The sequence below is a fragment of the Acinonyx jubatus genome, chromosome D1, assembly GCF_027475565.1.
Source record: "Acinonyx jubatus isolate Ajub_Pintada_27869175 chromosome D1, VMU_Ajub_asm_v1.0, whole genome shotgun sequence".
NCBI classification, from domain to species: domain Eukaryota; kingdom Metazoa; phylum Chordata; class Mammalia; order Carnivora; family Felidae; genus Acinonyx; species Acinonyx jubatus.
This window is the reverse complement of record NC_069390.1, coordinates 3,440,371-3,460,608: the sequence shown is the minus strand read 5'-3', so window position 1 is coordinate 3,460,608 and position 20,238 is coordinate 3,440,371. Positions and strand designations below refer to the sequence as shown.

General features: G+C 61.5%; 1 protein-coding gene across 16 annotated transcripts in view; it reads left to right on the top strand.

Moving 5' to 3' along the window:
- Positions 1–20,238, top strand: part of ANO1 (anoctamin 1) — a 157,607-nt gene that overhangs the window by 105,722 nt on the left and 31,647 nt on the right. For all 16 annotated transcript variants that reach the window (XR_008290220.1, XM_053202797.1, XM_053202801.1 and 13 more), the window contains 3 exons: positions 6,313–6,377; positions 7,020–7,154; positions 10,029–10,189. Coding sequence is in view for 15 of the 16 variants with exons in the window: in XM_053202797.1 (XP_053058772.1) it covers positions 6,313–6,377; positions 7,020–7,154; positions 10,029–10,189 (361 nt within the window). In the remaining variant the exon portion in view is untranslated. The remainder of the gene's footprint in view (positions 1–6,312; positions 6,378–7,019; positions 7,155–10,028; positions 10,190–20,238) is intronic.

The window sequence follows — 20,238 nt, the reverse complement described above, 5'->3', positions numbered from 1 at the left end:
TTCCCCGCGGGCCCCCAAACCTGTATCTCACCCGGGTGTTCAGTCTGCCGCGCTCCCTGCGGACGCTGGGCCTGATCCCGCACGGCTCCTGGGTGAGGACGTTTGGGCCCCGCTGTGGCCAGGCCCCCTCCGCACACCGGCGAGTCTGGTGGACGCGTTCAGCCGGTGTTTCTCAAGCTTATTCGGCCTGGAAGCCTTTCTCATGGAAAAGTTACTGTTCCTGGGGTTACACGTCGGGAGACACGGAGTATTCTTTTTATTCTTCCGTGTTCTCCCTGCTGCTCCCAGCCCAGGCTCCCTGCTTCTCCCCCCCCCCAGCCGCCCCCCCCCACCGTGGCCCTTTCTCTTCCATCCCCCACGCTCCAGAAGGTTCTTCCCAGACGTCCAGCGCCCAAACCCATGCCTGGCGTCCAGCCTCCTCCCCATGTCCACCGCAGCCCCTCCCGGTTCCCAACCAAATGCAAACTTCGTTCACCTCGGGGAACAGTCCTCGCTGGACCTGTGTTTGTCCCCCAAGAGCAGATCCTTCCGGAGGCAGTGGGTGGAGATACTTCCCTGAGAACCTCACAATGGTGGCCTTGTCCCAAGTCTCGGGCTGGGAACCTCTGTGCGAGGAATGTTCTCCATTCCTGCCTCCCTCCAGCCCCCCGTACATGTTTTTAAACCTTTGGTACTGGATACAACTTGCCCGCCCGGGAATCCAGCTGAAGATACTATCTGATTTAGCTCAAAAATTACATATTTGGTTATTTTTAGTGGGACATCTGGCATTTGTCTGTGACCCTGTGACTTGCAGAACTCCCCCATTCGATCCCGTTGGAGAAGCACCGTCCCCTCCCCAGGCCTGCCTGGGCCAGCTCTGGCCTCAGAATCCACCCCCCTTCATCTTTCTGTGCCCCTGGGTCGCTTGTCTGATGCCCTTTCTCCACCTAGGGAAGCTTCCTCCTTGGGCCCCGGGGACCCCCTTTAGGCCCAATTCAGTCCTGTGGCTTCTCCCCACTGCCTCCCTGTGCACCAGCCACGCTGGCCACCTCGCTAATCTGAGACTCCGCAGCCTGTGGCCACCTGGCACCAAAAGTGTCTCATTCAGTTACCTACTCGGGAGCTACTTGGCATCACTGGGCACCAGGCCCAGCAAATACGATTCCAGGTTTGTTCAGCTCTACCTGTTCCTTCTGCTTAGAATGCTGTCCACCCTCCACTCCCCTCGCCCCCACTGAATTTAGTGTCCCGGCAGTGAGTACCAGGCCCGGCCCATGGGGGTAGTCTGGGAGTATTGGATGGACGGATGATGGGTGGATGGGGGGGGGGGTGAGTGGGTGGAGGGATTGAGGGATGGGATGGATGATAGATGGATGGATGGTGGGTAGTTGGATGGATGGGATGGATGATGGGTAGTTGGATGGATGATGGATGGGATGGAGGGATGGGTGGATGATGGGTAGTTGGATGGATGATGGGTAGTTGGATGGATGATGGATGGGATGGAGGGATGGGTGGATGATGGGTAGTTGGATGGATGATGGGTAGTTGGATGGATGATGGATGGGATGGATGATGGGTAGCTGGATGGATGATGGATGGGATGGGTGGATGGATGGATGATGGGTGGATGGATGGATGATGGGTAGTCGGATGGATGATGGGTATTTGGATGGATGATGGGTAGTTAGATGATGGGTAGTTGGATGGATGATGGATGGGATGGATGATGGGTAGCTGGATGGATGATGGATGGGATGGGTGGATGGATGGATGATGGGTAGTTGGATGGATGATGGATGGGATGGGTGGATGGATGGATAGATGGGTAGTTGGATGGATGATGGAAGGGAGGGAGGGATGGATGATGGGTAGCTGGATGGATGATGGAAGGGAGGGAGGGAGGGATGGATGGATGATGGGTAGTTGGATGGATGATGGGTAGTTGGATGGATGATGGATGGGATAGAGGGATGGGTGGATGATGGATGGGTGGATGATGGGTAGTTGGATGGATGATGGGTAGTTGGATGGATGGATGATGGGTAGTTGGATGGATGATGGATGGGATGGATGATGGGTAGCTGGATGGATGATGGATGGTATGGAGGGATGGGTAGATGATGCATGGATGGATGGATGATGGGTAGTCGGATGGATGATGGGTAGTTGGATGGATGATGCGTAGTTGGATGGATGGATGATGGGTAGTTGGATAGATGATGGATGGGATGGAGGGATGGATGGATGATAGATGGGATGGAGGGATAGGTGGATGGATAGATGGATGATGGGTGGGATGGATGGAGAGATGGGTGGGTAGTTGGATGGATAGATGGATGATGAGTGGGGATGCTGGGTGGGTGGACAGGTGGAAGGGACGGAGGGTGGGGGGAATGTCCCAGATAAGTGTTTGGGTCCTAACTCAGAGCTTTGGAGAACTTCTCCTTCTCCCGTGTGGCTTCATTTTAAGCAACCTGGTTCTGAGTGTGTTGCCTTTCCAGTGACAAAGTCTGTGGTTCCCCCATTATTGGTCCCATCAGTGTCCATAGCCCCAAGTGCCTGACCCAAGATACCTCACAGGATGGAAAGGGGGTTGCAGTCTAGCTAAGGCCATTTTTCTGTGCTGAGCTGGAGGAGCAGGGCACAGTATGGATGTTTGAGCAGGAGGCAGGCTAGACCCAAGGCTGAGCACGGCTATAACTGTCAGCTTGATCCTCAGGGCCCTTGGGAGCGAGCGTTCCTTCATCCAGGGACACAGGGCAGGGCAGTTGCTCCAGATGTCAACTGAGTTGTCTCCATCCCTGTGCTGGACTAAGAGCCACAGGACCCTGACCTATTATTTCCTCTTTCCTTCCCTCCCTTCTTCCTTCCTTCCTTCCCCAGTTACTTACTAGGACCCTGTTATCTGCCCCAGGACCTATTAGAGGCTCTGGGGATAACATGAACAGACAAACCTGGCCTTCCTGGGCCTTGGTGCTAGAGGGAGACAGCAAGGGACAAATTAAGGACAGCGTTAGTGCCCTAACAGGCCTGCCCAGCCACATGGGCCCAGGAGGGAGGTCTGAGCAGGAGAGATGCCAGTGGGTTGAGCCGGGCTCCTTCGGAGGCCCGGGCTCTGGGAAGCTCTTAGGTCACTGTGACTGGGCCCACCAGCCCCCAGCCGGCGGACCCCAGGGCCCTGACACCTCCCACCCTGCTCGCAAGGCTGAGGTGCACCCTTGGAGCTCTGCCAACCGTGACAGGGAAATCTCGAGTTCGATTTCTCTACGCTGACAGCTGCAGGGTGATTGATATTCTTTTCTTGGCAGGAAGAGAGTCACGTGCCGGTAAAGTGGTCACGTAGGAAGCCACCGTGTGCCACACGTACCGGTGAAGGGTGGCCGGCCTGCTGCAGGCCGGTGTCACTGGGCAGGCCAGGGAGCACGGGGACCGGCGTGACGTGGCCGGCCATGCCTTTGAGAGGGCCTTCCGTCCCCTGGCAAAATCCTCGTCCCTCTCTCTCCCTCCCTCCTCCCTCTGGCCCCATGTCTGGTGCGCCCCGCCCCCCCCCCCCCCCCCCCCCCCCCCGCCTGCGTGTGGCCCGCGGCGGCAGCTTGATCTCGGCTTGGGGAGGAAGCCACCCGGGTCACTGGTGGCTGCTTCGCTTCTCTGGAGGTGCCCCGCACCCTCGTCAAAGTTGGCGCTTTGCAGGGTGAAACTGGGGGGCCTTCGCGTTCTTTTCTGCATACCTGGGCCTGCTGAGACACGGAAGGCCCCAGCTCTCTGGCCGAAGCCCGTGGGGATCCCCCCAGACCAGGGAGGAAGGAGAGCCTGTCACGCACTCAGAGGGGAGTGTCTGTCCTGGACAGGGCTCAGAGGGGAGGGGGCCCCCCCAGACCCCCACCCAGTGCTCGGGACTCAGACTCAGTGCCCAGGACGCCCACCAGGGGCCCAGCAGAGCCCGCATCTCGGCACAGGAGTGGGGCTTCTAGCTCCTGGGGGGACCCCATGCACCCTAGTTCCATAGGGGGCTGCAGAGGCCGCCCCTAGTCCTCCAGAACATGGACCCGGCTGAACACAGTGCATAGCACTTAGAGGAAGCCTTAAAATCTGAAGAGAGCTCCTCTTACAAAGATCAGAGCCGGCAAAACCCAGGATTCTGACAGCGAGGTTTGCTTATGCTTCCCTGAGGATGCATTTTGCTTCTCTGATATTTGCCTCCCCGCTCTGAAGAGAGAACTTACATTCTCCCCTGAGTCCTGTTCCTCAGAGCTGTCAAGGATCCCGAGGACATGGAGAGTTGGAGGGTCATTTCTAGGGACCGCTGACTCCCTGGTCCGTGGAAACAGGACCCCTCCCGGCGACCCGTTTGCACACGGTTGGTTTTCAGAGAATTACTTGAAGATGTCTCGTGCACGTAAAGGTCACGTCTGTCAGCTCCGGCCTGTGGGGCAGTGGGGGCAGGCGTATCCGTCAGGACTGGCCACCGACAGCAGAACCCCAGACGTTCATGGCCTCCCGGTTCTGGAGGCTGGAGGTCCCAAGATCCTGGGGTCAGCAGGGCCGAGTTCAGGGGAGGGCCCTCTTCCTGGCTCGCGGCCGGCTGCTGTCTCACAATGTTCTCCACGCGGACGTGGTGAAAGAAAGCTCTTGTGTCTCTCTCTCTCTTTTTTTTTTAAGTTTATTCATTTTGAGGGAGACAGAGAAAGTGCGAGTGGGGGAAGGGCAGGGAGCGAGGGAGACAGAAAACCCCAAGCACTGTCGGCGCAGAGCCCCACGCGGGGCTCGACCACGAAACCGCGAGATCGTGACCTGAGCCGAAACCAAGAGTCAGACGCTTCACCGACTGAGCCACCCAGGTGCCCCTCTAGTGTCTCTTATTAGAAGGACACCGGTCCCTTCAGATCAGACCCCCACCTGCACAATGTCGTTTAACCAGAATCACTTCCGCAAAATCCCCATCTCCAAATACAGGCACAGTGGGATTAAGGCTTCGACATGACGAATTGGGGCGGGGAGGGTGGGGGGACACCCATGCGGTCCATAGGACGGCGTGTTTGTGGTGGGGACATGGCGTAGTGTGCTTCCCAGGGACCAGCGCACGATGTGAGTCTGGGAAACCCGCCCCCCAAAATGTTAAACTTAAGTGTTGAGAGATGGGGGGTGGTCACAAGGCAAGCCGTGTCGCACGGAAGGGAGCAGGGGGCCCCTGGGGCCGTGCTCACACCTGCCTCGCTCCTCCTTCCTGCCTGGTGCCAGCCGAGGCAGGCGGCCCCACGCAGAGGGTCCTGGCCGTGTGACTTCGGCTCCGCATTAAGGTTGGAAAAGCATCGATTAGCCACAGGAGTGGGGTTTCTTTTTTAAAATCTGCAGCCCTAACCTGGTGTCTTTCCTAGGACGCTCTCTACGTGTTCATACACGGCCTTCCATCTACCAAGCTCATTACCATCCCTGCCCAAAGCCCGGGGGGGCAACGGGGTGTGTGCTGATTTTCACGAAGCCATGTTAATCAGACAGCCCATCTCAGGAGACGAACGTTGAGCTCTCTTTGCATCCCGTGAGGTTTTTAAAAATCTTGCCACCGGTATTTCTCTGCTCCCAGAGCCTGGTGGATTCTGTCCTTCATGAAGAATGACATGGTGTCTGACTGGGACAACCAAGAACCCTGAAGGGAAAAGCCTCACAGCATTGGGCTGTTTTAGATCAATTCCGGATCAAATCATGTAGAGTCAGGGTTCCATAGGGATTCTAGAAGCTTCTCTCCCGTCCTCACCCGCACTTAAAGAAGTAGCCCGTTCTTGCTGAGGAGCACCCCCCCCAAGCTGGGGGTCCCCGGGGGGCTCAGTCAGTTAAGCATCTGACTTCGGCTCAGGTCATGATCTCACAGTTTGTGAGTTCGAGCCCCGTGTCGGGCTCTGTGCTGACAGCTCAGAGCCCGGAGCCTGCTTCGGATTCTGTGTCTCCCCCCTCTCTCTTCCCCTCCCCTGCTCACGCTCCGTGTCTCTCTGTCTCTCAATAACAAATAAATGTTAAAAAAAAAAAAAAAGAAGAAATTAAAAAGGAGGCCCCTACCGGCCTTCCCTGCCAGCTCAGCTCCCACGGCGGTGGGTTCTTTGAGACCCTCGTGGGAGCCAAAGGGTTTGTGTGGGTCTCCCCTGCCAGAACGGGAGCCCCGGGGCTCAGGGCTGTGTCCGCCGTGCTCCCCTCCAAAAGCCCAGTGCCCAGCACCGTACCCGGCATGTGGCCGGCTCTCGAGGGGTTTTGTTGAACAAATGGACAGTGCACCGTAAGCCAAGACTAGGAAGCAAAGCTGCTTTCCACTGGTCCTCACTGCTTGCTCTCCCCCAGCTCCTGTACCAAGAGTGGGCGAGTTACGGGGTCTTCTACAAGTACCAGCCCATCGACCTGGTCAGGTGAGAGGGGGTCGCCGGGTGCGAGCAGGCCCGGCTGCTCAGAAGGAGGCGGTGGGAGGCGAGTCCCTGGTGGGCAGCCCGTCGGATGAGTGTCCCTGTGCGTTTTCACCGCACTGACTGTTCCGCACCCGGGAGCCTGTCTGAACTTGAGCTTGGGTAGGGGGCCCGAGGTCCCCCACGGGCCCACAGATTCTTTTCCGTCCTGTTCACCCCCTCCTCCCCAACCCGCAGCCCGGGCCCCACCCCGCTGAGTGGTGAGGCTTCTTGAGTCTGTGGGTCGGGAGGAAGACGAGAGCCGTCCTCTCTCCCAGGGCGGGAAGGGGAGCGGAGTAGGCGACGGATGTCCTGTGGGGACTTGTAGACGGGAGTCCAGCCCGTCAAAACTCTTGTAAGCCCCTCCAGGCGCCAGAGACCCTTAATACGTCCTCTTGGCATCTTGCGCTCACGCTGACCGGGACCTGGGACAGCCCCCCGGGTAGCCCCCCGCCCCCCCGCCAGCAGCACCCCACCTTCCCAGGGCCCCCACCCACCCTCCGAGTCCTGCTCGGGAGAAGCCGGGGCCCCGGTTGGAGCCGCTCCTTTGCGGGGCGGGCAGGGGTGTGGGGCGAGCGCAAGCCGGTCTCTGTTTGCCCCGCGGCACAGGAAGTACTTTGGGGAGAAGATCGGCCTGTACTTTGCCTGGCTGGGCGTGTACACCCAGATGCTCATCCCTGCGTCCGTGGTGGGGATCATCGTCTTCCTGTACGGATGTGCCACAGTCGACGAGAACATCCCCAGGTAGGCGGGCGCCACACCCCTCGTCCTGGCACTCGGCCCCCCAGGAAGCCGCGGCCGCGGGTTCGAGCGCTGAGCGCGGGCGTCCTTTCTGAGCACAGACGCCCTGGGAGGCGCTCTCCCGTCCGGAGGAAGACGTCCCTGAGCATCCGACTCCTCCTCGTCCTTTGGAGGGTTGTTCCCCCGCTTTGAGCTTTCAGTCCCTATGTGATGAGAACATCCGCTGCCTCCCGGTGAGCTCCAGGAAGGGGACAAACCACCCTGCCTGGGCTCAGCCCCCGGGTCCCTCTCTTCTTGGTTCCAGCTTCCCTTGTCCCCGGGGCTCTGGGACGTGGCGCAGGGGCAGACCCAGGTCTTGGAGCTCAGAGCTGACGTTCCCGCTGCCGTCCCCCGACGGGCACGTCAGGCATGGGGAGCTCGTGGAAGAAGGCCGGGGTCCCCGAGGCGGCCTGGCCTCGTGCCGGGGTGTGGCTCTCCCCACATGGCAGCCAGAACACGAGTCAAGTGGAGGGAGCCTGGAGGCCGCTTCTCAGTGCTCAAGGAGTCTCTCTGGTCCCTTCCGACTGTTTCCTCGGCTCGCTAACACGGAGCCGGAGGGAACTGGGTTGCATGCGCGGAACAAGCCCCTGCCTCCATCAGCGACCCTGCCGGGGTCGCCCGCTGGACCCCCTTCCACGAGCTTGCAGTCCCTCGGGGAAAGTCCTAGAACATCACTTGCTTCGGGTGTATTCCTTACGACTCAGCCCGGTGTCTCCAAAGCAGGGCTGTGGCTTGGAAAATTCGTCTGTAGTTCCCATCACTGAAGATCCAATGAGTCTCTACCTGGCCAAGAAAGTGGCTCATTACGACTCAGCAGTGCAGAAAGGCCATATCCGGCAAATTTTTGTATAAATGGTGCTTTGATGCATGAGTAACACCTAAAGTATTCCACCCACCCGGAATCAAAACGGTAAAGGAATCTGGCTTATGTCCCCTCCAGGGTTATTTTGGGCACAGGACAGGCCAGAGGAAGCTTGCACCTTTGTTGGCTAATGTGACATTAGGTCACCGTGCTTGGGTCTGACTGTGGCCGTCAAAGTAGCCTAGGTGTGGCGGGGATTTAACCCCAGAGCCCCGAGGGACTTGGCCAGTGGCCGGGACCCCTGGGGACTTCTCCACCTCCTTTCCTCCCTCCCCTGGAGGGCAGCACCACCGGCCGCAGCCTCAGCCAGGAGGCTCTGCCCCGGCAGGCGTGTGTGCTCCCCCACAAGGATGCCGAGGTCCCCTCGGCCAGGCCTGCACCACCGCCCCCTGACACGGCGAGAGAGGCTTGCAGCATTTCCTGGGGATTCTGGAGGAACCTCGGAGATTCTCGGCCTCGGCCCGCCTGGTGCCGTGTGCGAAGCAGGAGGCGTGTGTCCCCTCTGGAGTCCGATCCGCCCTGCCCCTAGAGGAGCCGCCGGCCCGCCCCACCGCACCCATCCACTCCAAAGACCAGCCCTTCCCCTTCTTTGTCTTTACTTTGGCTGCAGGTGATGAAGGGTGCGGCACAGGGTTTAAAACCAGCAGAAAAAGGCTTTTTGTCTGGCTGGCCTTGTTTATGCCAACGCAGAGGAGGGCCGGGAGGCAGGCCTGGCCGGCCCTCTGTGCCCCCTCCCCACCCCCAGGCCAGGTCGCCGTGGCCCCGGGCGGCCTCTGTCAGCAGGAAGGCAAGGGTGGGACGTCCCACCCCCTCTCACACCTGCCACCCAGCAAGGGCCTTCAGCAGAGAGGAGGTTCAGCCAGGGGCGCACACAGCCGTCTGGGCTTGGTTACCCCCATGATACTAACGATGGGCGCCACCGTTCCAGGGCCTTCCTGTGCTTTCCCGTTGAATCCTCTCGACAGCCGACCGCGGGGGCAGCTTCATTCCCAGCACACCCCCCCCCCCCGATATGGGTGGGGAAACTGAGGCCCAAGGAGTTCGAGTAACCTGCCCCAGGCCGCACAGATGACAAACGCTAGAGGCTAGGCCCCAAGGCAGAGCTGGCTGGCTCAGGGGGCCACGCTGCCCAGCGCCTGCGTGTGCCGTCCCCCCCTGCCCCCCACGCACGCGCGCTCGCTCCCCCAGGTGCCCCGAGGCAGCAGCCTTGCTCTGATTCGTCTTTGCATCTCCGGTGCCTCGTACGTGCCTGGCACACACATTGTATTCACGCTGTTTTCACGGCTGCTGAGGGTAACTGAGAAGTGAGCCAGAAGGCCCCCTGCGCGCCAGGCAGAGGAGGGTCGACGGGAGCCTTCCAGCGGGTGTTGATTGAACACCGACTGCTGTGGGCCGGGCACGATTCTGCACATGAGTCCGTGTGCAGCCAGAAACAAGACACTAAAACCATCCTCCACTTCAGCCCCTGGGAATGAGCACTCCTGCCTGATGTCTATTCCTGGCTCTGTGCCTCGTCCAGGCCGGCAGGGAGGAGAAAGTTCAGGGCAGGCCAGAGCCGGGAGGGCCTTACTCCGGCCCCTCTCCTCATCTTCCAGAAGGAGAAACTGAGTCTGGGGCTGGATGGCCTGGCCAGGGGCACAGAGGGCAGGAATAGTCAAAGGAGGGCCCGGGAGCAGGAGGCGAGAGCCGGGCACGGCACGGGCTCTACAGACAGAGACCGGGACCCCGTCCCCGCTCTGCTGCGTGGCCCAAAGCAAGTACCGTCCCTTCTCTGGACTCCTTCCTCTGTCAGTGGACGCGGGAGTCTCATCGTCCCCAAAGCCGGTCTGGGCCAGACGACGCTCTTGCAGCTTCCTGCTCACACGGCCGATGGCCTTCGAATATCGTATCTCAGCGTGAGCAGGCGTCCGGCCCGCGCGGGCAGAGGCCCTGCGCGTCCTGGCCCGGGGACTGGCAGGCTGTTCCCTCTCTTCCAGCATGGAGATGTGTGACCAGAGACACAACATCACCATGTGCCCGCTGTGCGACAAGACCTGCAGCTACTGGAAGATGAGCTCGGCGTGCGCCACGGCCCGGGCCAGCCACCTCTTCGACAACCCCGCCACCGTGTTCTTCTCCGTCTTCATGGCCCTCTGGGGTAAGCAGAGAGCCGCCGCCCAGCTCTGGGGGGCAGGGGCACTCTGGACGGGCCCCTCCATTTCCTTCCTTCTCCTCGAGATCATCGAACGTGGGAGGGAGAGTCGGGGGAGATTACGCCCCGTGTTGGGCTGTGTCCCAGAGGCAGACTGGTTCTCCCAACCCAGCCACCAGCCCCTTGTGCAAAGCTGAGGAAGGTGCTCTGCTCTTAGAAGCAGCCCTCTCGCCCGGGACCGGGATCATTGGCCCAGGAAGGCAGGTGCCTCAGAACCCGGAGTGCCAGGGGATGCTGGGAAGGCTGACGGGGCCAGGCCCTGGGGCACATCGCTCGTTAGATCCTCAGAGCCTCCCTGCAGGGTCCGCGTGCCCATGCAACAGGGAAGGACGTCAAGGCCTAGAGACAGTTGGTGTGTCTCTCCCAAGATCACTGAGCTCCTGAGCATCCAAGGGGTGGATCTGTCCTGTTTCCAGAGCCTGTGCCCTCTGGACTCCGGTGCCACCCGAGTCCAGGGCACTCAGCTCCTCCTCCGGGATGCTTCGTGGCGGTTGGGTGCATTTGGGCAGGTGGTTTTGGATTAGCAGACTGGCCCGTTCGCTTCTCTATGGCCCTGTGTCACAGCTTTGCCAATGGAGGATCGGGATTGGAGATTGGGATGCGGGCCCTGGGCGGCAGCGTGCTGACCTGTCCCCCGGGTGCCGGAGCCCCGGTCCTCGCCTCCGGGGGCTCCCATCTAGTAGGGGATGGAGCTGGGCACAGGAGCTACGGGTCCAGAGCCCTGGAGGAGGAAGTCAGGACAGACTTCCTGGAAGAGGTGTGAGCCCCTCGAGCTGGGTTCTAAAGACGTTGAGGGCAGAGATGCTGAGCACCTGTGGTGCAGGGACTCGGCGTAGAGACAGGGAGGCCTGGGGACAGCCCGGCCGGTGCCTCCCAGAGCCTCACGTTGCTGCTGAAGGGCCCCCTCTGGAGCTCCGCACACTCGGTATTGTCCCCGTGCACGGTGGGCAGGCGAGGGGCAGGGATGGGCTGAGAAGCTGCTTATTCTGCACGCGGGGACAGAGGCTGCCACCGGCCAGCCAGGCATGCGGTTTTTACCCGTCAGCGTGACCTAGATCCGCGAGGATCGGTCAGACGGAGAATCCGGTGCAGGCGGTTCATTGCTAAGCGGAATGGGTCGTCGCAGACACACCGGAGCCCTCCATTCGGGAAGATTCTTCAGAATCTCGGAATCCTCGAAGGCGGGACCTGTGCTTCCCGACTCGGCAGCTGCCTCGGGGGTGCCTGGGGAGGTCTGTCGCGGCAGGAGAGAAGGGACGACAGGCAGAGCCAGCCTCCGCGGCAGAGCAGAGCCGGTGCCCGGGCTGCACGTTGCCGAAATCCTCACCGGGCCTGAACCCGCCCCTGCACGGCCCGGCAGCCTCCTCCCCTGCTCACGAGTCTGTTCAAACCCAAGGTGGGGTTTGAGAGAATCCTCGGCGAGGTCCGGGAGCGCCGGGCGTCTGGGGGCGGGGCGGGGAGGGGGGCGGGCTGAGAGGCGTCTCCGGGGAGGCCCGGGAGCAGAAGGCTGGGCATCGGGCTCGGTTCCTCTGGTACATTTCTGCATTTGCTGGAAACGGGGTCGGGGCGACTGGAGTGGCCGCCAGCTGTGGGATGGGTCCCGGTGAGGATGTGAGCTGGACCGTCTCCCCTTAGATGCTGTGTAGACCCCCCCCCACCCACCCTCGAATCTAAAGAGCTCCTTGGTGGCCTTAGCAGGAGCCCCTGTCCAGGGGCCTCCCTCCCCGAGGCCTCGTGCCTCGTGCCTCGGGCCCCGGGCCCGACGCTGCAGCCCCCACCTCTGCCCGCTTGGTCAGGGGTGGTTCCCAACAAGCACCCTCCACGTGGGCCCCTGGCTCTACTCACCCGTTCGGGGTGCCCAGGCCTGCGTGGCGGCCAGGCCAGCACCCCCCAGTGGTCCGTAGGGTGACCCGTGAGCAGTGCCGAGCTCCTGAGCTGCTCGGAGGTGGCTCAGTGCCCCTCTGACTGTCGGCCCATGCTGCCCAGCGGGCATTTAAACCCCCCTCGGAACTCGGACTCCAGCCCCACCTCTTCCCCGCCTCGCCCCGGAAGCCACGTGGCACAGGTCAGAGGCACTGGCTGCGGAGCCTCGGCCGATGCTGAGCGCGTAGCTGAGCCAGTGGGGGTCCTGCCGCTGGCCTCGCACCCGCTGGGGGTGCTTACCACGCGGGGCAGTGTGAGAAGTAGAGAAGATGTGTTGTGATGGTGCCTGGCCGAGGGGGGCTGCCCGTGTTCGGGGAAGCCTGGGAGGCAAAACTGATGTGTCCGCTGCCCTTGGAAGGTTACAATCGAGGAGGCAAGTGGGAGCGGCATGTGCAAAGGCCCTGTGGCGGGGGTGTGGGGCCGGGTGAAGGGGTCTGCCGGGGGCAGGGAGCAAGCAGGAAGGGTGCAGGAGGATCCCAGAAGCCCAGCCGGGGCCTGTGTTCTCACGGGGATGGATCAGAAGCCAGTGCCGTTGGCCTGCTGTGCCAAAGGTGTGCCTGTGTCTCATTCTGGAGTCCGAGCAGCAGATATCGGGACGGCTTGGAAAAAAGTGAAGGGAGGGCCAACCCAGCTGCAGTGGGGACAGCGTGTGGTCACGCTCGTCACCACAGCGAGCTCCGCGGCAGGTGCTTGGGCCAATGGTGAGAAGCCGGGTTATCCTGAGGGAGGCACAGCACGGCCGAGCAGGGAGGGGGCCCGTAGGAAGGGTCAGCAGCCGTCAGGAGACTGTGTCGCCTCCCTCCCCAGCCCCGGGCTGCCGGTGCTGTCCCACCCAACCCACTTCCCTCGAGGGGCGCTCTGAGAGGAGCCCAGCCCCCAGACTCCAGGTGACTCTGCAGAGAAAGGACTCGGGCCTTTGTTTCCTCTCTCACGCGGGCCGTTCCCGACGGTTGAGGAGAAGCCGGCAGGCGTCGCTGGGCTGGTTTCTTGTGACGCACGAGCGGTACAGTTAGAGCGTCCCCCCCTCTACTCGTGACAAGGCCTGTAAGGGCGTCGGCCTCCTGGGTTTTGCCTGTCCCGGGCGTGGCCTCTGGATGGGGAGCAAGCAGGCCCCCCGGGTTCCTGGAGCGCGGACATCGGAGGCCAGCCCGCGAACACGCCTGCTTCTGCGAGCCTCTCGGAACAGGTCGTGGAACAGATTGTAATTTATAGGTGGTGGCATTTCTCCTCGGCAAAGCAGCACTTTGTGTCCATTTCCTCCCTGCCCAGCGAGAGACCGTTCCCAGGCAGGGGGCGGGAGCAGAGGTCCTGGGCGCTCGGTGCAGAAATGAACCATCTTGAGCCGTAACGCCCGTGTTTCCGGCCGAAAGGTGTCGGTACCAGGTGTTCAGAGACGGGCTCCTGCCCCAAACTCCCCGAGAGCTCCGTTGGCTTCCTGCCATCACAGGCGTCGTCTTATGCGTACCAGCGCCTCCACGGCCGCCCGCGGGAACACGTGCAAACGTGCGTGGGGCGCTGCTCTTCTCTCCCGGGCAGTCACCCCAGAGCAGGCACAGGCCGCGCCCGAGTCCGGGAAGGGTGGCCCAGCCAGCGCCCGGCGGCCAGACTCGTCCCTCGCTCGCTGGGCACCTGCAGCCCGTGCACACTTGGGCGACAGAGCGTATCCGGGACTGTCCATCCACCCTGGCTCCCGGGAGCCCCCGCCCAGGCCCAGCCCGGCCCTGCTCCCCGAGCGGCAGCGGCCCTGGGCTCGTCTGTCCCGCATGCCTGAGCCGAGGGTCTCGGCCTGAAACAGCCTCCCCGTGGTTCTCACGCTGGGCTCCCTCCAGACCTCAGTGCTGGGCCGCCTCCCCCCCACACCCCCCACCGCCCCCCGCCTCTCCGGTCTGGTCCCAGGAAGCCCCAGACGGAGCCTGGGACACCTGCTGGCTGGGCGCACGGCCTCCCGGGCCTGCTGCGAGCTGGGAAGGTGCCCCTGGCAGGTGCATCTGGCAGCGCCCCCCCCCCCCCCCCACCCCGGCCCGGTGGAGCAGAGCTTGCACAGGCTTGACGCTTGGGTCCCATCCCACACTCAGCCGGGTCGGCCCTGCACTGGGCTGGTCGCATACAGTCGAGAGGTTAACGGCACCACTTCCTGGGCCAGACCCGGGGTCAGGTCTCCCCGCTCAGTCACCCACCAGCTGTGTGACCTCAGGCAAGTTGCTTCTGCTCTCTGGGCCCCAGGCTCCCCATCCGTAAAATGGGGATCATGATGCAAGCCACTCTGGGGGTCGCTGGGAACGTTGGGTGCGTCATTCCTGGTGACACTGACGGGCCCGTGCCTGGTGCTGGCTGTCGCATTGTGTCAGCTGTTACGTTGGCTCAGCGAACACTTGGTTCTTGAAACTGTGGGCACAGCCCGGACCCTGGCAGGCTGGAGCTCCAGGGTGATCCCTCACCCCGTGCTTGGGGGCCTCTGTCAAACATGTCACTTTACCCCGTTCAGGGGAGACCTGCTCTCCACCAGGCACCGTGCAAGCAGCTTAGCTGCTGTGCTCAGTAATGCCCCCCAGTGGCCGTAGCAGGTAGGCGGCTTGATGACCCCATTTGACAGATGAGCACATTGAGGCCGCTGTCCCAGGCTTTTTGGCGAACCAGAAAGAAGAGGCAGGTGCAGAACCTGAGCCCTCGCCTCCTGATTCTCCAGCCCCCTCCTTGGCCCCTCCTCCCTCCTCCCTCTGCCTGCACCGTGAACCCTCTCCCACCGACACGCGTGCTCCACACGGGCCTTCCTCATTCCCGATGGCATTGCCCCAGATTTGCTCTCACCTGGACAGCTTCCCCATCTGCCCCCAAATATGCCTCCCTCCCCTCAGAACCTGCCCCGAGGGCTGACTGTGTGCCAGACCCCGGGAGAGGGCCCTGCTGTGGGTGACCTCAGTGCCGTCCCAACAGCCCTGGAGCAGGGCGGGGGAAGGGGTCGGTGGTCACTCTCTGATGGGGACGCTGCAGCACAGAGAGGGTGTGATTGGCCCCATCAGCCGGCCGGCCCTGCGGGGATCTCGTCAAATTCTGCCACCTGTGCAGGGAGGCCAGCCTGCTCCTCTCACGCTTCCATGAGCACCTACTAGGTGCAGGGCAGTGCCACTTTGTAGCCCCAAAGGTGTCGGCCGGCCCTTGATAGATAGACCAACGTATGCGTCCACCCCTCCCCCCCCAAGATGTACGGAAAGGGGCAAATCTGTGTTCCTGCTGGCTGCCCCCCCCTCCCCGCCCACACCTTCCCCAGCTTCATTTCCACCACAGAGAAACGACAACGCGCCCGTCTGTCAAGTGCAAGTTCAGCATACACACTCCCATTTGGGGGAGAAAATAACAAAAAGGCCACACCACTCCCATGGAGCACTTACTTTAGGAAAAAAGGAGTTTATTGTGAATTGAGACAGAAGCCACAGGAAAGAGCCGGGGCGGGGGGGGTGGGGGTGGGGAGGGCTGGGGCGTGGGAGGTGCGGTCCAGCCCCCGCTGGCACAGGGAGGCAGAAGGAGACGCCCCCCCGGCCCTGGCCTCTGCACAGTCACCGTCACGCGTAATTGGCCGAGACCGCGAGGTTCGTTTTCTTTAAATCCCTCGTTCAGCCGTTTGTTCGTTTCCCTCTAGGGGATCGTTTTCCCACCGGGGGCCCAGAGGCGTCAGCTCCCTGCCGCCTGGGATTTGTGACATTTCAAAGCCTCCCATAAGGTGCCCCACAAAGCAGCTCGGAGCCCCGCTTAGCTACTTGCTGGGATCAATTTTCTGGAATTACGGCATAATGATGGGGTTTTAACTGCTTGTCAGTTCCGTGCAGAACAAAGCAGGTTGTTTGATTTGAGCTCCGGCTGCAAGAAGGCTCAGAAAGGTGGCTCTGACCTTAATGAAATGGCGGAGATGTGATTGACATCCCTCCGGGGGCTGGGCTGGGCCCGGTCAAGCCCCCCAAGCCAGCAAGGAGGGGGTGTCGGGAGAGCAATACGGCCAGTGGCCGCTCGCGACTTAACCCTTGTTCGGGGCGAGCAAGTACGGTTCCTGGTGACTCAGTGAGGAAACCAAGGTCTGGGGGCCTTCGCGCCCGAGTCCCATCCCCCGCTGAGCGGTCACGGGCGTTTTCAAGGTCCATCTGCCGGACACGCGGCTCTCAGCAGGGTGTGCCTCTGGTCCCCACGCGGAGGAGTTCTTGTGGATGGCATCTCAAGGAGGACGCGCCCCTGGGCTGACGCGGAGCCCTGCCTGCCCCCAGGGCCCCGGGGACTGACACCCCAGGGATGGGCTGGGGAGCAGGTGGCAAAGGTTTGGGAGGACAGACGGACGGGTCGGCGCTTCAGACCCTCGCCTGCCTGCGTACGGGCGGCCTGCTGGGCTTGTTCAGAATGCAGATTCCGTGGTGCCCTGGAATCTGAGTTTTAACAAGCTCCCCTTCTGCCTCCCTCCCCCCCCCCCCCCCAGCCCTTGGCAACCACCGATCCGCCTTCTGTCTCTACGGGTTTACCAGTAAATACTCCGGGTGTTTCCTGTAAGTGAAACCATACCACATGTGGCCGTTTATCCCACCCAGACACGGTGGCGATCCTTCCACGAGAGCTGGGTCCTAGGAACGATCCTCAGGGGGGTCGTGAGGCCCCCAGAGTAGGCTCTGTGATCGAGCCCCCAGTGTAGACGGGGGGAGGGGGTGCTGCAGGGGGCAGGGGCAGGGTGGTCATGTGCCCAGGCTCACACCTGGATTTGATCCAGGGTGGCTCCCGGGTCCCGTGCTCACCTGCTGCCTCCGGGCTCCCCTACAAGCATGTGTTTGCCGACCATTGTGTCACAAAGACAAATGTTTGAAGAAAGAAGAATTATAGCTCGAGCGCCTGCTTCCGTCCTGGCCTGACTCCCTCTTAGGCGTCTGTCTTCGTGCTCTGCGGTCCTCCGGGCTCTGGATTTCGGGGACCTGGGCTTGTCTCTTGGGCCCGCTGGCCGCGGTGGTGAGGCCACGTGGCCATTCTTTTGCGCCCTGACCACGTTCAGTACACGGCTTGCCCTCAGATGGGGGGGGGGGAGGCCGCCACCCCGACCCGGCCCATCTTGGCATCTGTTCTGGGTCCGGTTTTCTGCCCCTGATGAACCAGTCACCGGATGGCTCAGAGCCTCAGTTGGGGCGCCCGTAAAGAGGGGTGTGTTATCCCCGCGTGGAGGCCTTGAGGCTGGGGTGGGAAGAGACGGGGCGTGCAGACACTGGTGGGGCTCACATCACGTCTGTGTGACGTGACCCCCTTGTCACGCTGGCACGAACCTCGCGGGAAGCGAGGGAACCTCGCGAGACCCACTGCTGTCCGCGTGGTCGGGGTGGGGGCGGGGCTCAGAGCACAGCTGGGAAGGACAGAAGGACGGGCACTCGCCTGTGAGCCCAGTCGCTCACAGTGTCCCTTGAGCTGAGACCCCGGGACTGCCCCCGGGCGCAGCGTGAGCCCTCACATCCCCTGCTGCCGGCCAGGCCTGAAGTCCGCAATGACTCTACCCCTTGGCTCCAAAGCTGGAGCGACAGCCTAAGTGCCAGGGTCCAGCAGCGGGGCCTGGTGGGGTCTGTGGCCAAGTGGAGAAGGTGCACCCAGCCTTTGACAAACGACGGTCTCCCCACAGCTCCAGCCTCCTGGTGCCAATGCTTCCGAGGTTTAAAGAAGCAGGAAATTAATTATTTTATATAAAATGTTTTTATTTCTTAGACATAAGCAAAGCCACATGAGGCGGGTCTGTATACCAAACGCACTCCTGGCCATCGGGCTCCGGTCTTGGTCCTTGACCCAGATACCTCTGGGAGAGGGTCCTAGTATCTGTCCTAAGATGTCACAGCACCTGGGCGGCTCAGTCGGTTGAGCAGCCGACTCTCGATCTCAGCTCAGGTCATGATCTCACAGCCGACATCATGGGTCCTGCTTGGAATTCTCTCTCCCTGTCTCTCTCTGCCCTTCCCACTCACTCGCTCGCTCTCTCCAAACAAATAAGGAAACATTAAAAAAAAAAAATGATCGGGGGCGCCTGGGGGGCTCCGTCGGTGAAGCATCCGACTTCGGCTCAGGTCATGATCTCACGGCTCGTGGGTTCGAGCCCCGCGTGGGGCTCTTTGCTGACAGCTCAGAGCCTGGAGCCTGCTTCGGATTCTGTGTCTCTCCCTCTGTCTGCCCCTCCCCTGCTCTCACTCTGTCTCTCTTCTCAAAAATAAGTAAACATTTTTAAAAAATTTTAAAAAAAAGATTTCAGGCACAAATTCTAAGCAAGAGTCCCTGGGATCAAATACCAGGTGACCTTGGGCAAAGTCGTTAAACTCTCTGTGCCTTTGTTTCCTCATCCATAAAACGACAGTACAAGTTTGGCCAGTTATCAGACTTCTTTTCGCTGTGATTATTATTCCCTTTAAAGATGAGCAAGTGTCCGTACAGAGGGCCGATCAGGTTTAAGTGTAGATGCTGGGGCCAAACAGGATCGGGTTCAAATCCCAGCCCTGCTGTTGTCCCGCAGTTGACCTTGGGCATGGCATTCAGCCTCCTGCGTCTGTGTGGTCATTGGTAAATCCGCGGCTAGAAATCCTTCCTACTGCGTGGCGTGGGTTGCGAGGGTCGGGCTAACCCGCCGGTGACTTCCGAGCACAGGGTGCAGTAGAGGGGAGTCCTCCTGAGCCCGTGGTGGTGTTAGCACACGGGCGGGTGGGGCCCCAGAGGCGGAGGTGGGGAGGGCCAGCCCGGGGACGGGGAGGACACGGGAGGCCGGACGGGGCGGACACGGGAGGCCGGACGGGGCGGGTCAACAGGCCCACCCTCGGGGTGCGCCGTCAGCCCTTCTGCACATTCCCACGCTCGGCCTGAGCACTGAGAGGAGGGGTTGCCACGGGCCGGCGGGCAGGACAGAGGAGTGAGGTGCCTTCCAGAACGGGCGTCGGGTGGAGAAACCCCCTCGTGTCTTCCTTCCTGGGAGATAGTGCGGCCTCAGCCTGGCCCGCCCGGCCCAGCTTTCTCCCAGCAGCCACGGCCACGGCCACGCTGCTCAGCATGTGGTTGCTGGACGCACCTCGGTAGCCCGTGGGGCCGTCTCTGCAGCTTCCTCGCTTTCCCGTGCCCCGTATCGCCAACGGGAAGGCCCTGGAGATCAGAGGGCGGGCCAAGGGAGAGATGGGGTACTTCTGCCCGCGTCCCCTCCTTCCCCGGGGCATCTCCGGCAGAGGCTTTTGCCAGCTCCGTGGCTCTGACACCCACGGGAAGGCCCCCCCCCTCCCCACACTGTGACGCTGGCTGCTCAGGGGTGGCCCAGCGGGGCTCTGACAGCACAGCCTCTCATCCCCCCTCCCTGACCTGCCCGGCCAGCGGCCTCCTGTTGCTGAGTTCCAGCCGCCGGCCGCTCACCCACCTCCGGCCGCTCACCTCCGACCTTGTCTCCTGGGCTCTCCCCCTGGCTGGGCGGCCAGCTCCCACGATGAAATCACCCCCATTTGAAAGACCTGGAGAGGTTCCTGGTTCCTGGCTGGCCCGGCTGGTTCAGCAGCTCATACCGAAAGCATACCCACTGTGCACAGACATGTGCAAACTCAGAGGCCCTGTTCTGACGCCTCCTTAATGCAGAGGGGGGTACTTCTGGACGGAGGGGGGTGCTTGTGGACAGAGGGGGGCGCTTCTAGATGAATGAAAGCCCTCTGAACCTGAAGCTGATTCAGACGCAGACCCCCTCCTTGCCTGTTCCGAGGCTGCATCCCTTCCTGGTGACGGAGCTCACTGCTGGGCTCGCCCAGAGGTTCACAGTGGCACATCTCACTTTATTTCCATCTTGACCCCGCCGCTTACCAGACAAGCCATTTAAGTTCCTCTGGGCCTCAGTTTCCTCCTCTGGAAACCCAGAGAACAGCACCTCCTTCCTCTGATGACTGTGGGAGGGTTTGGGGTTTTCTTGTTTCTTGGGGTTTTTTTTTTTAAGTTCATTTATGTATTTTGAGAGAGGGGAGAGAGCGTGTCCAAGTCGGGGAGGCACAGAGAGAGAGAGAGAATCCCAAGCAGGCTCTGCACCATTAGTGAGGAGCCCAATGTGGGGCTTGAAC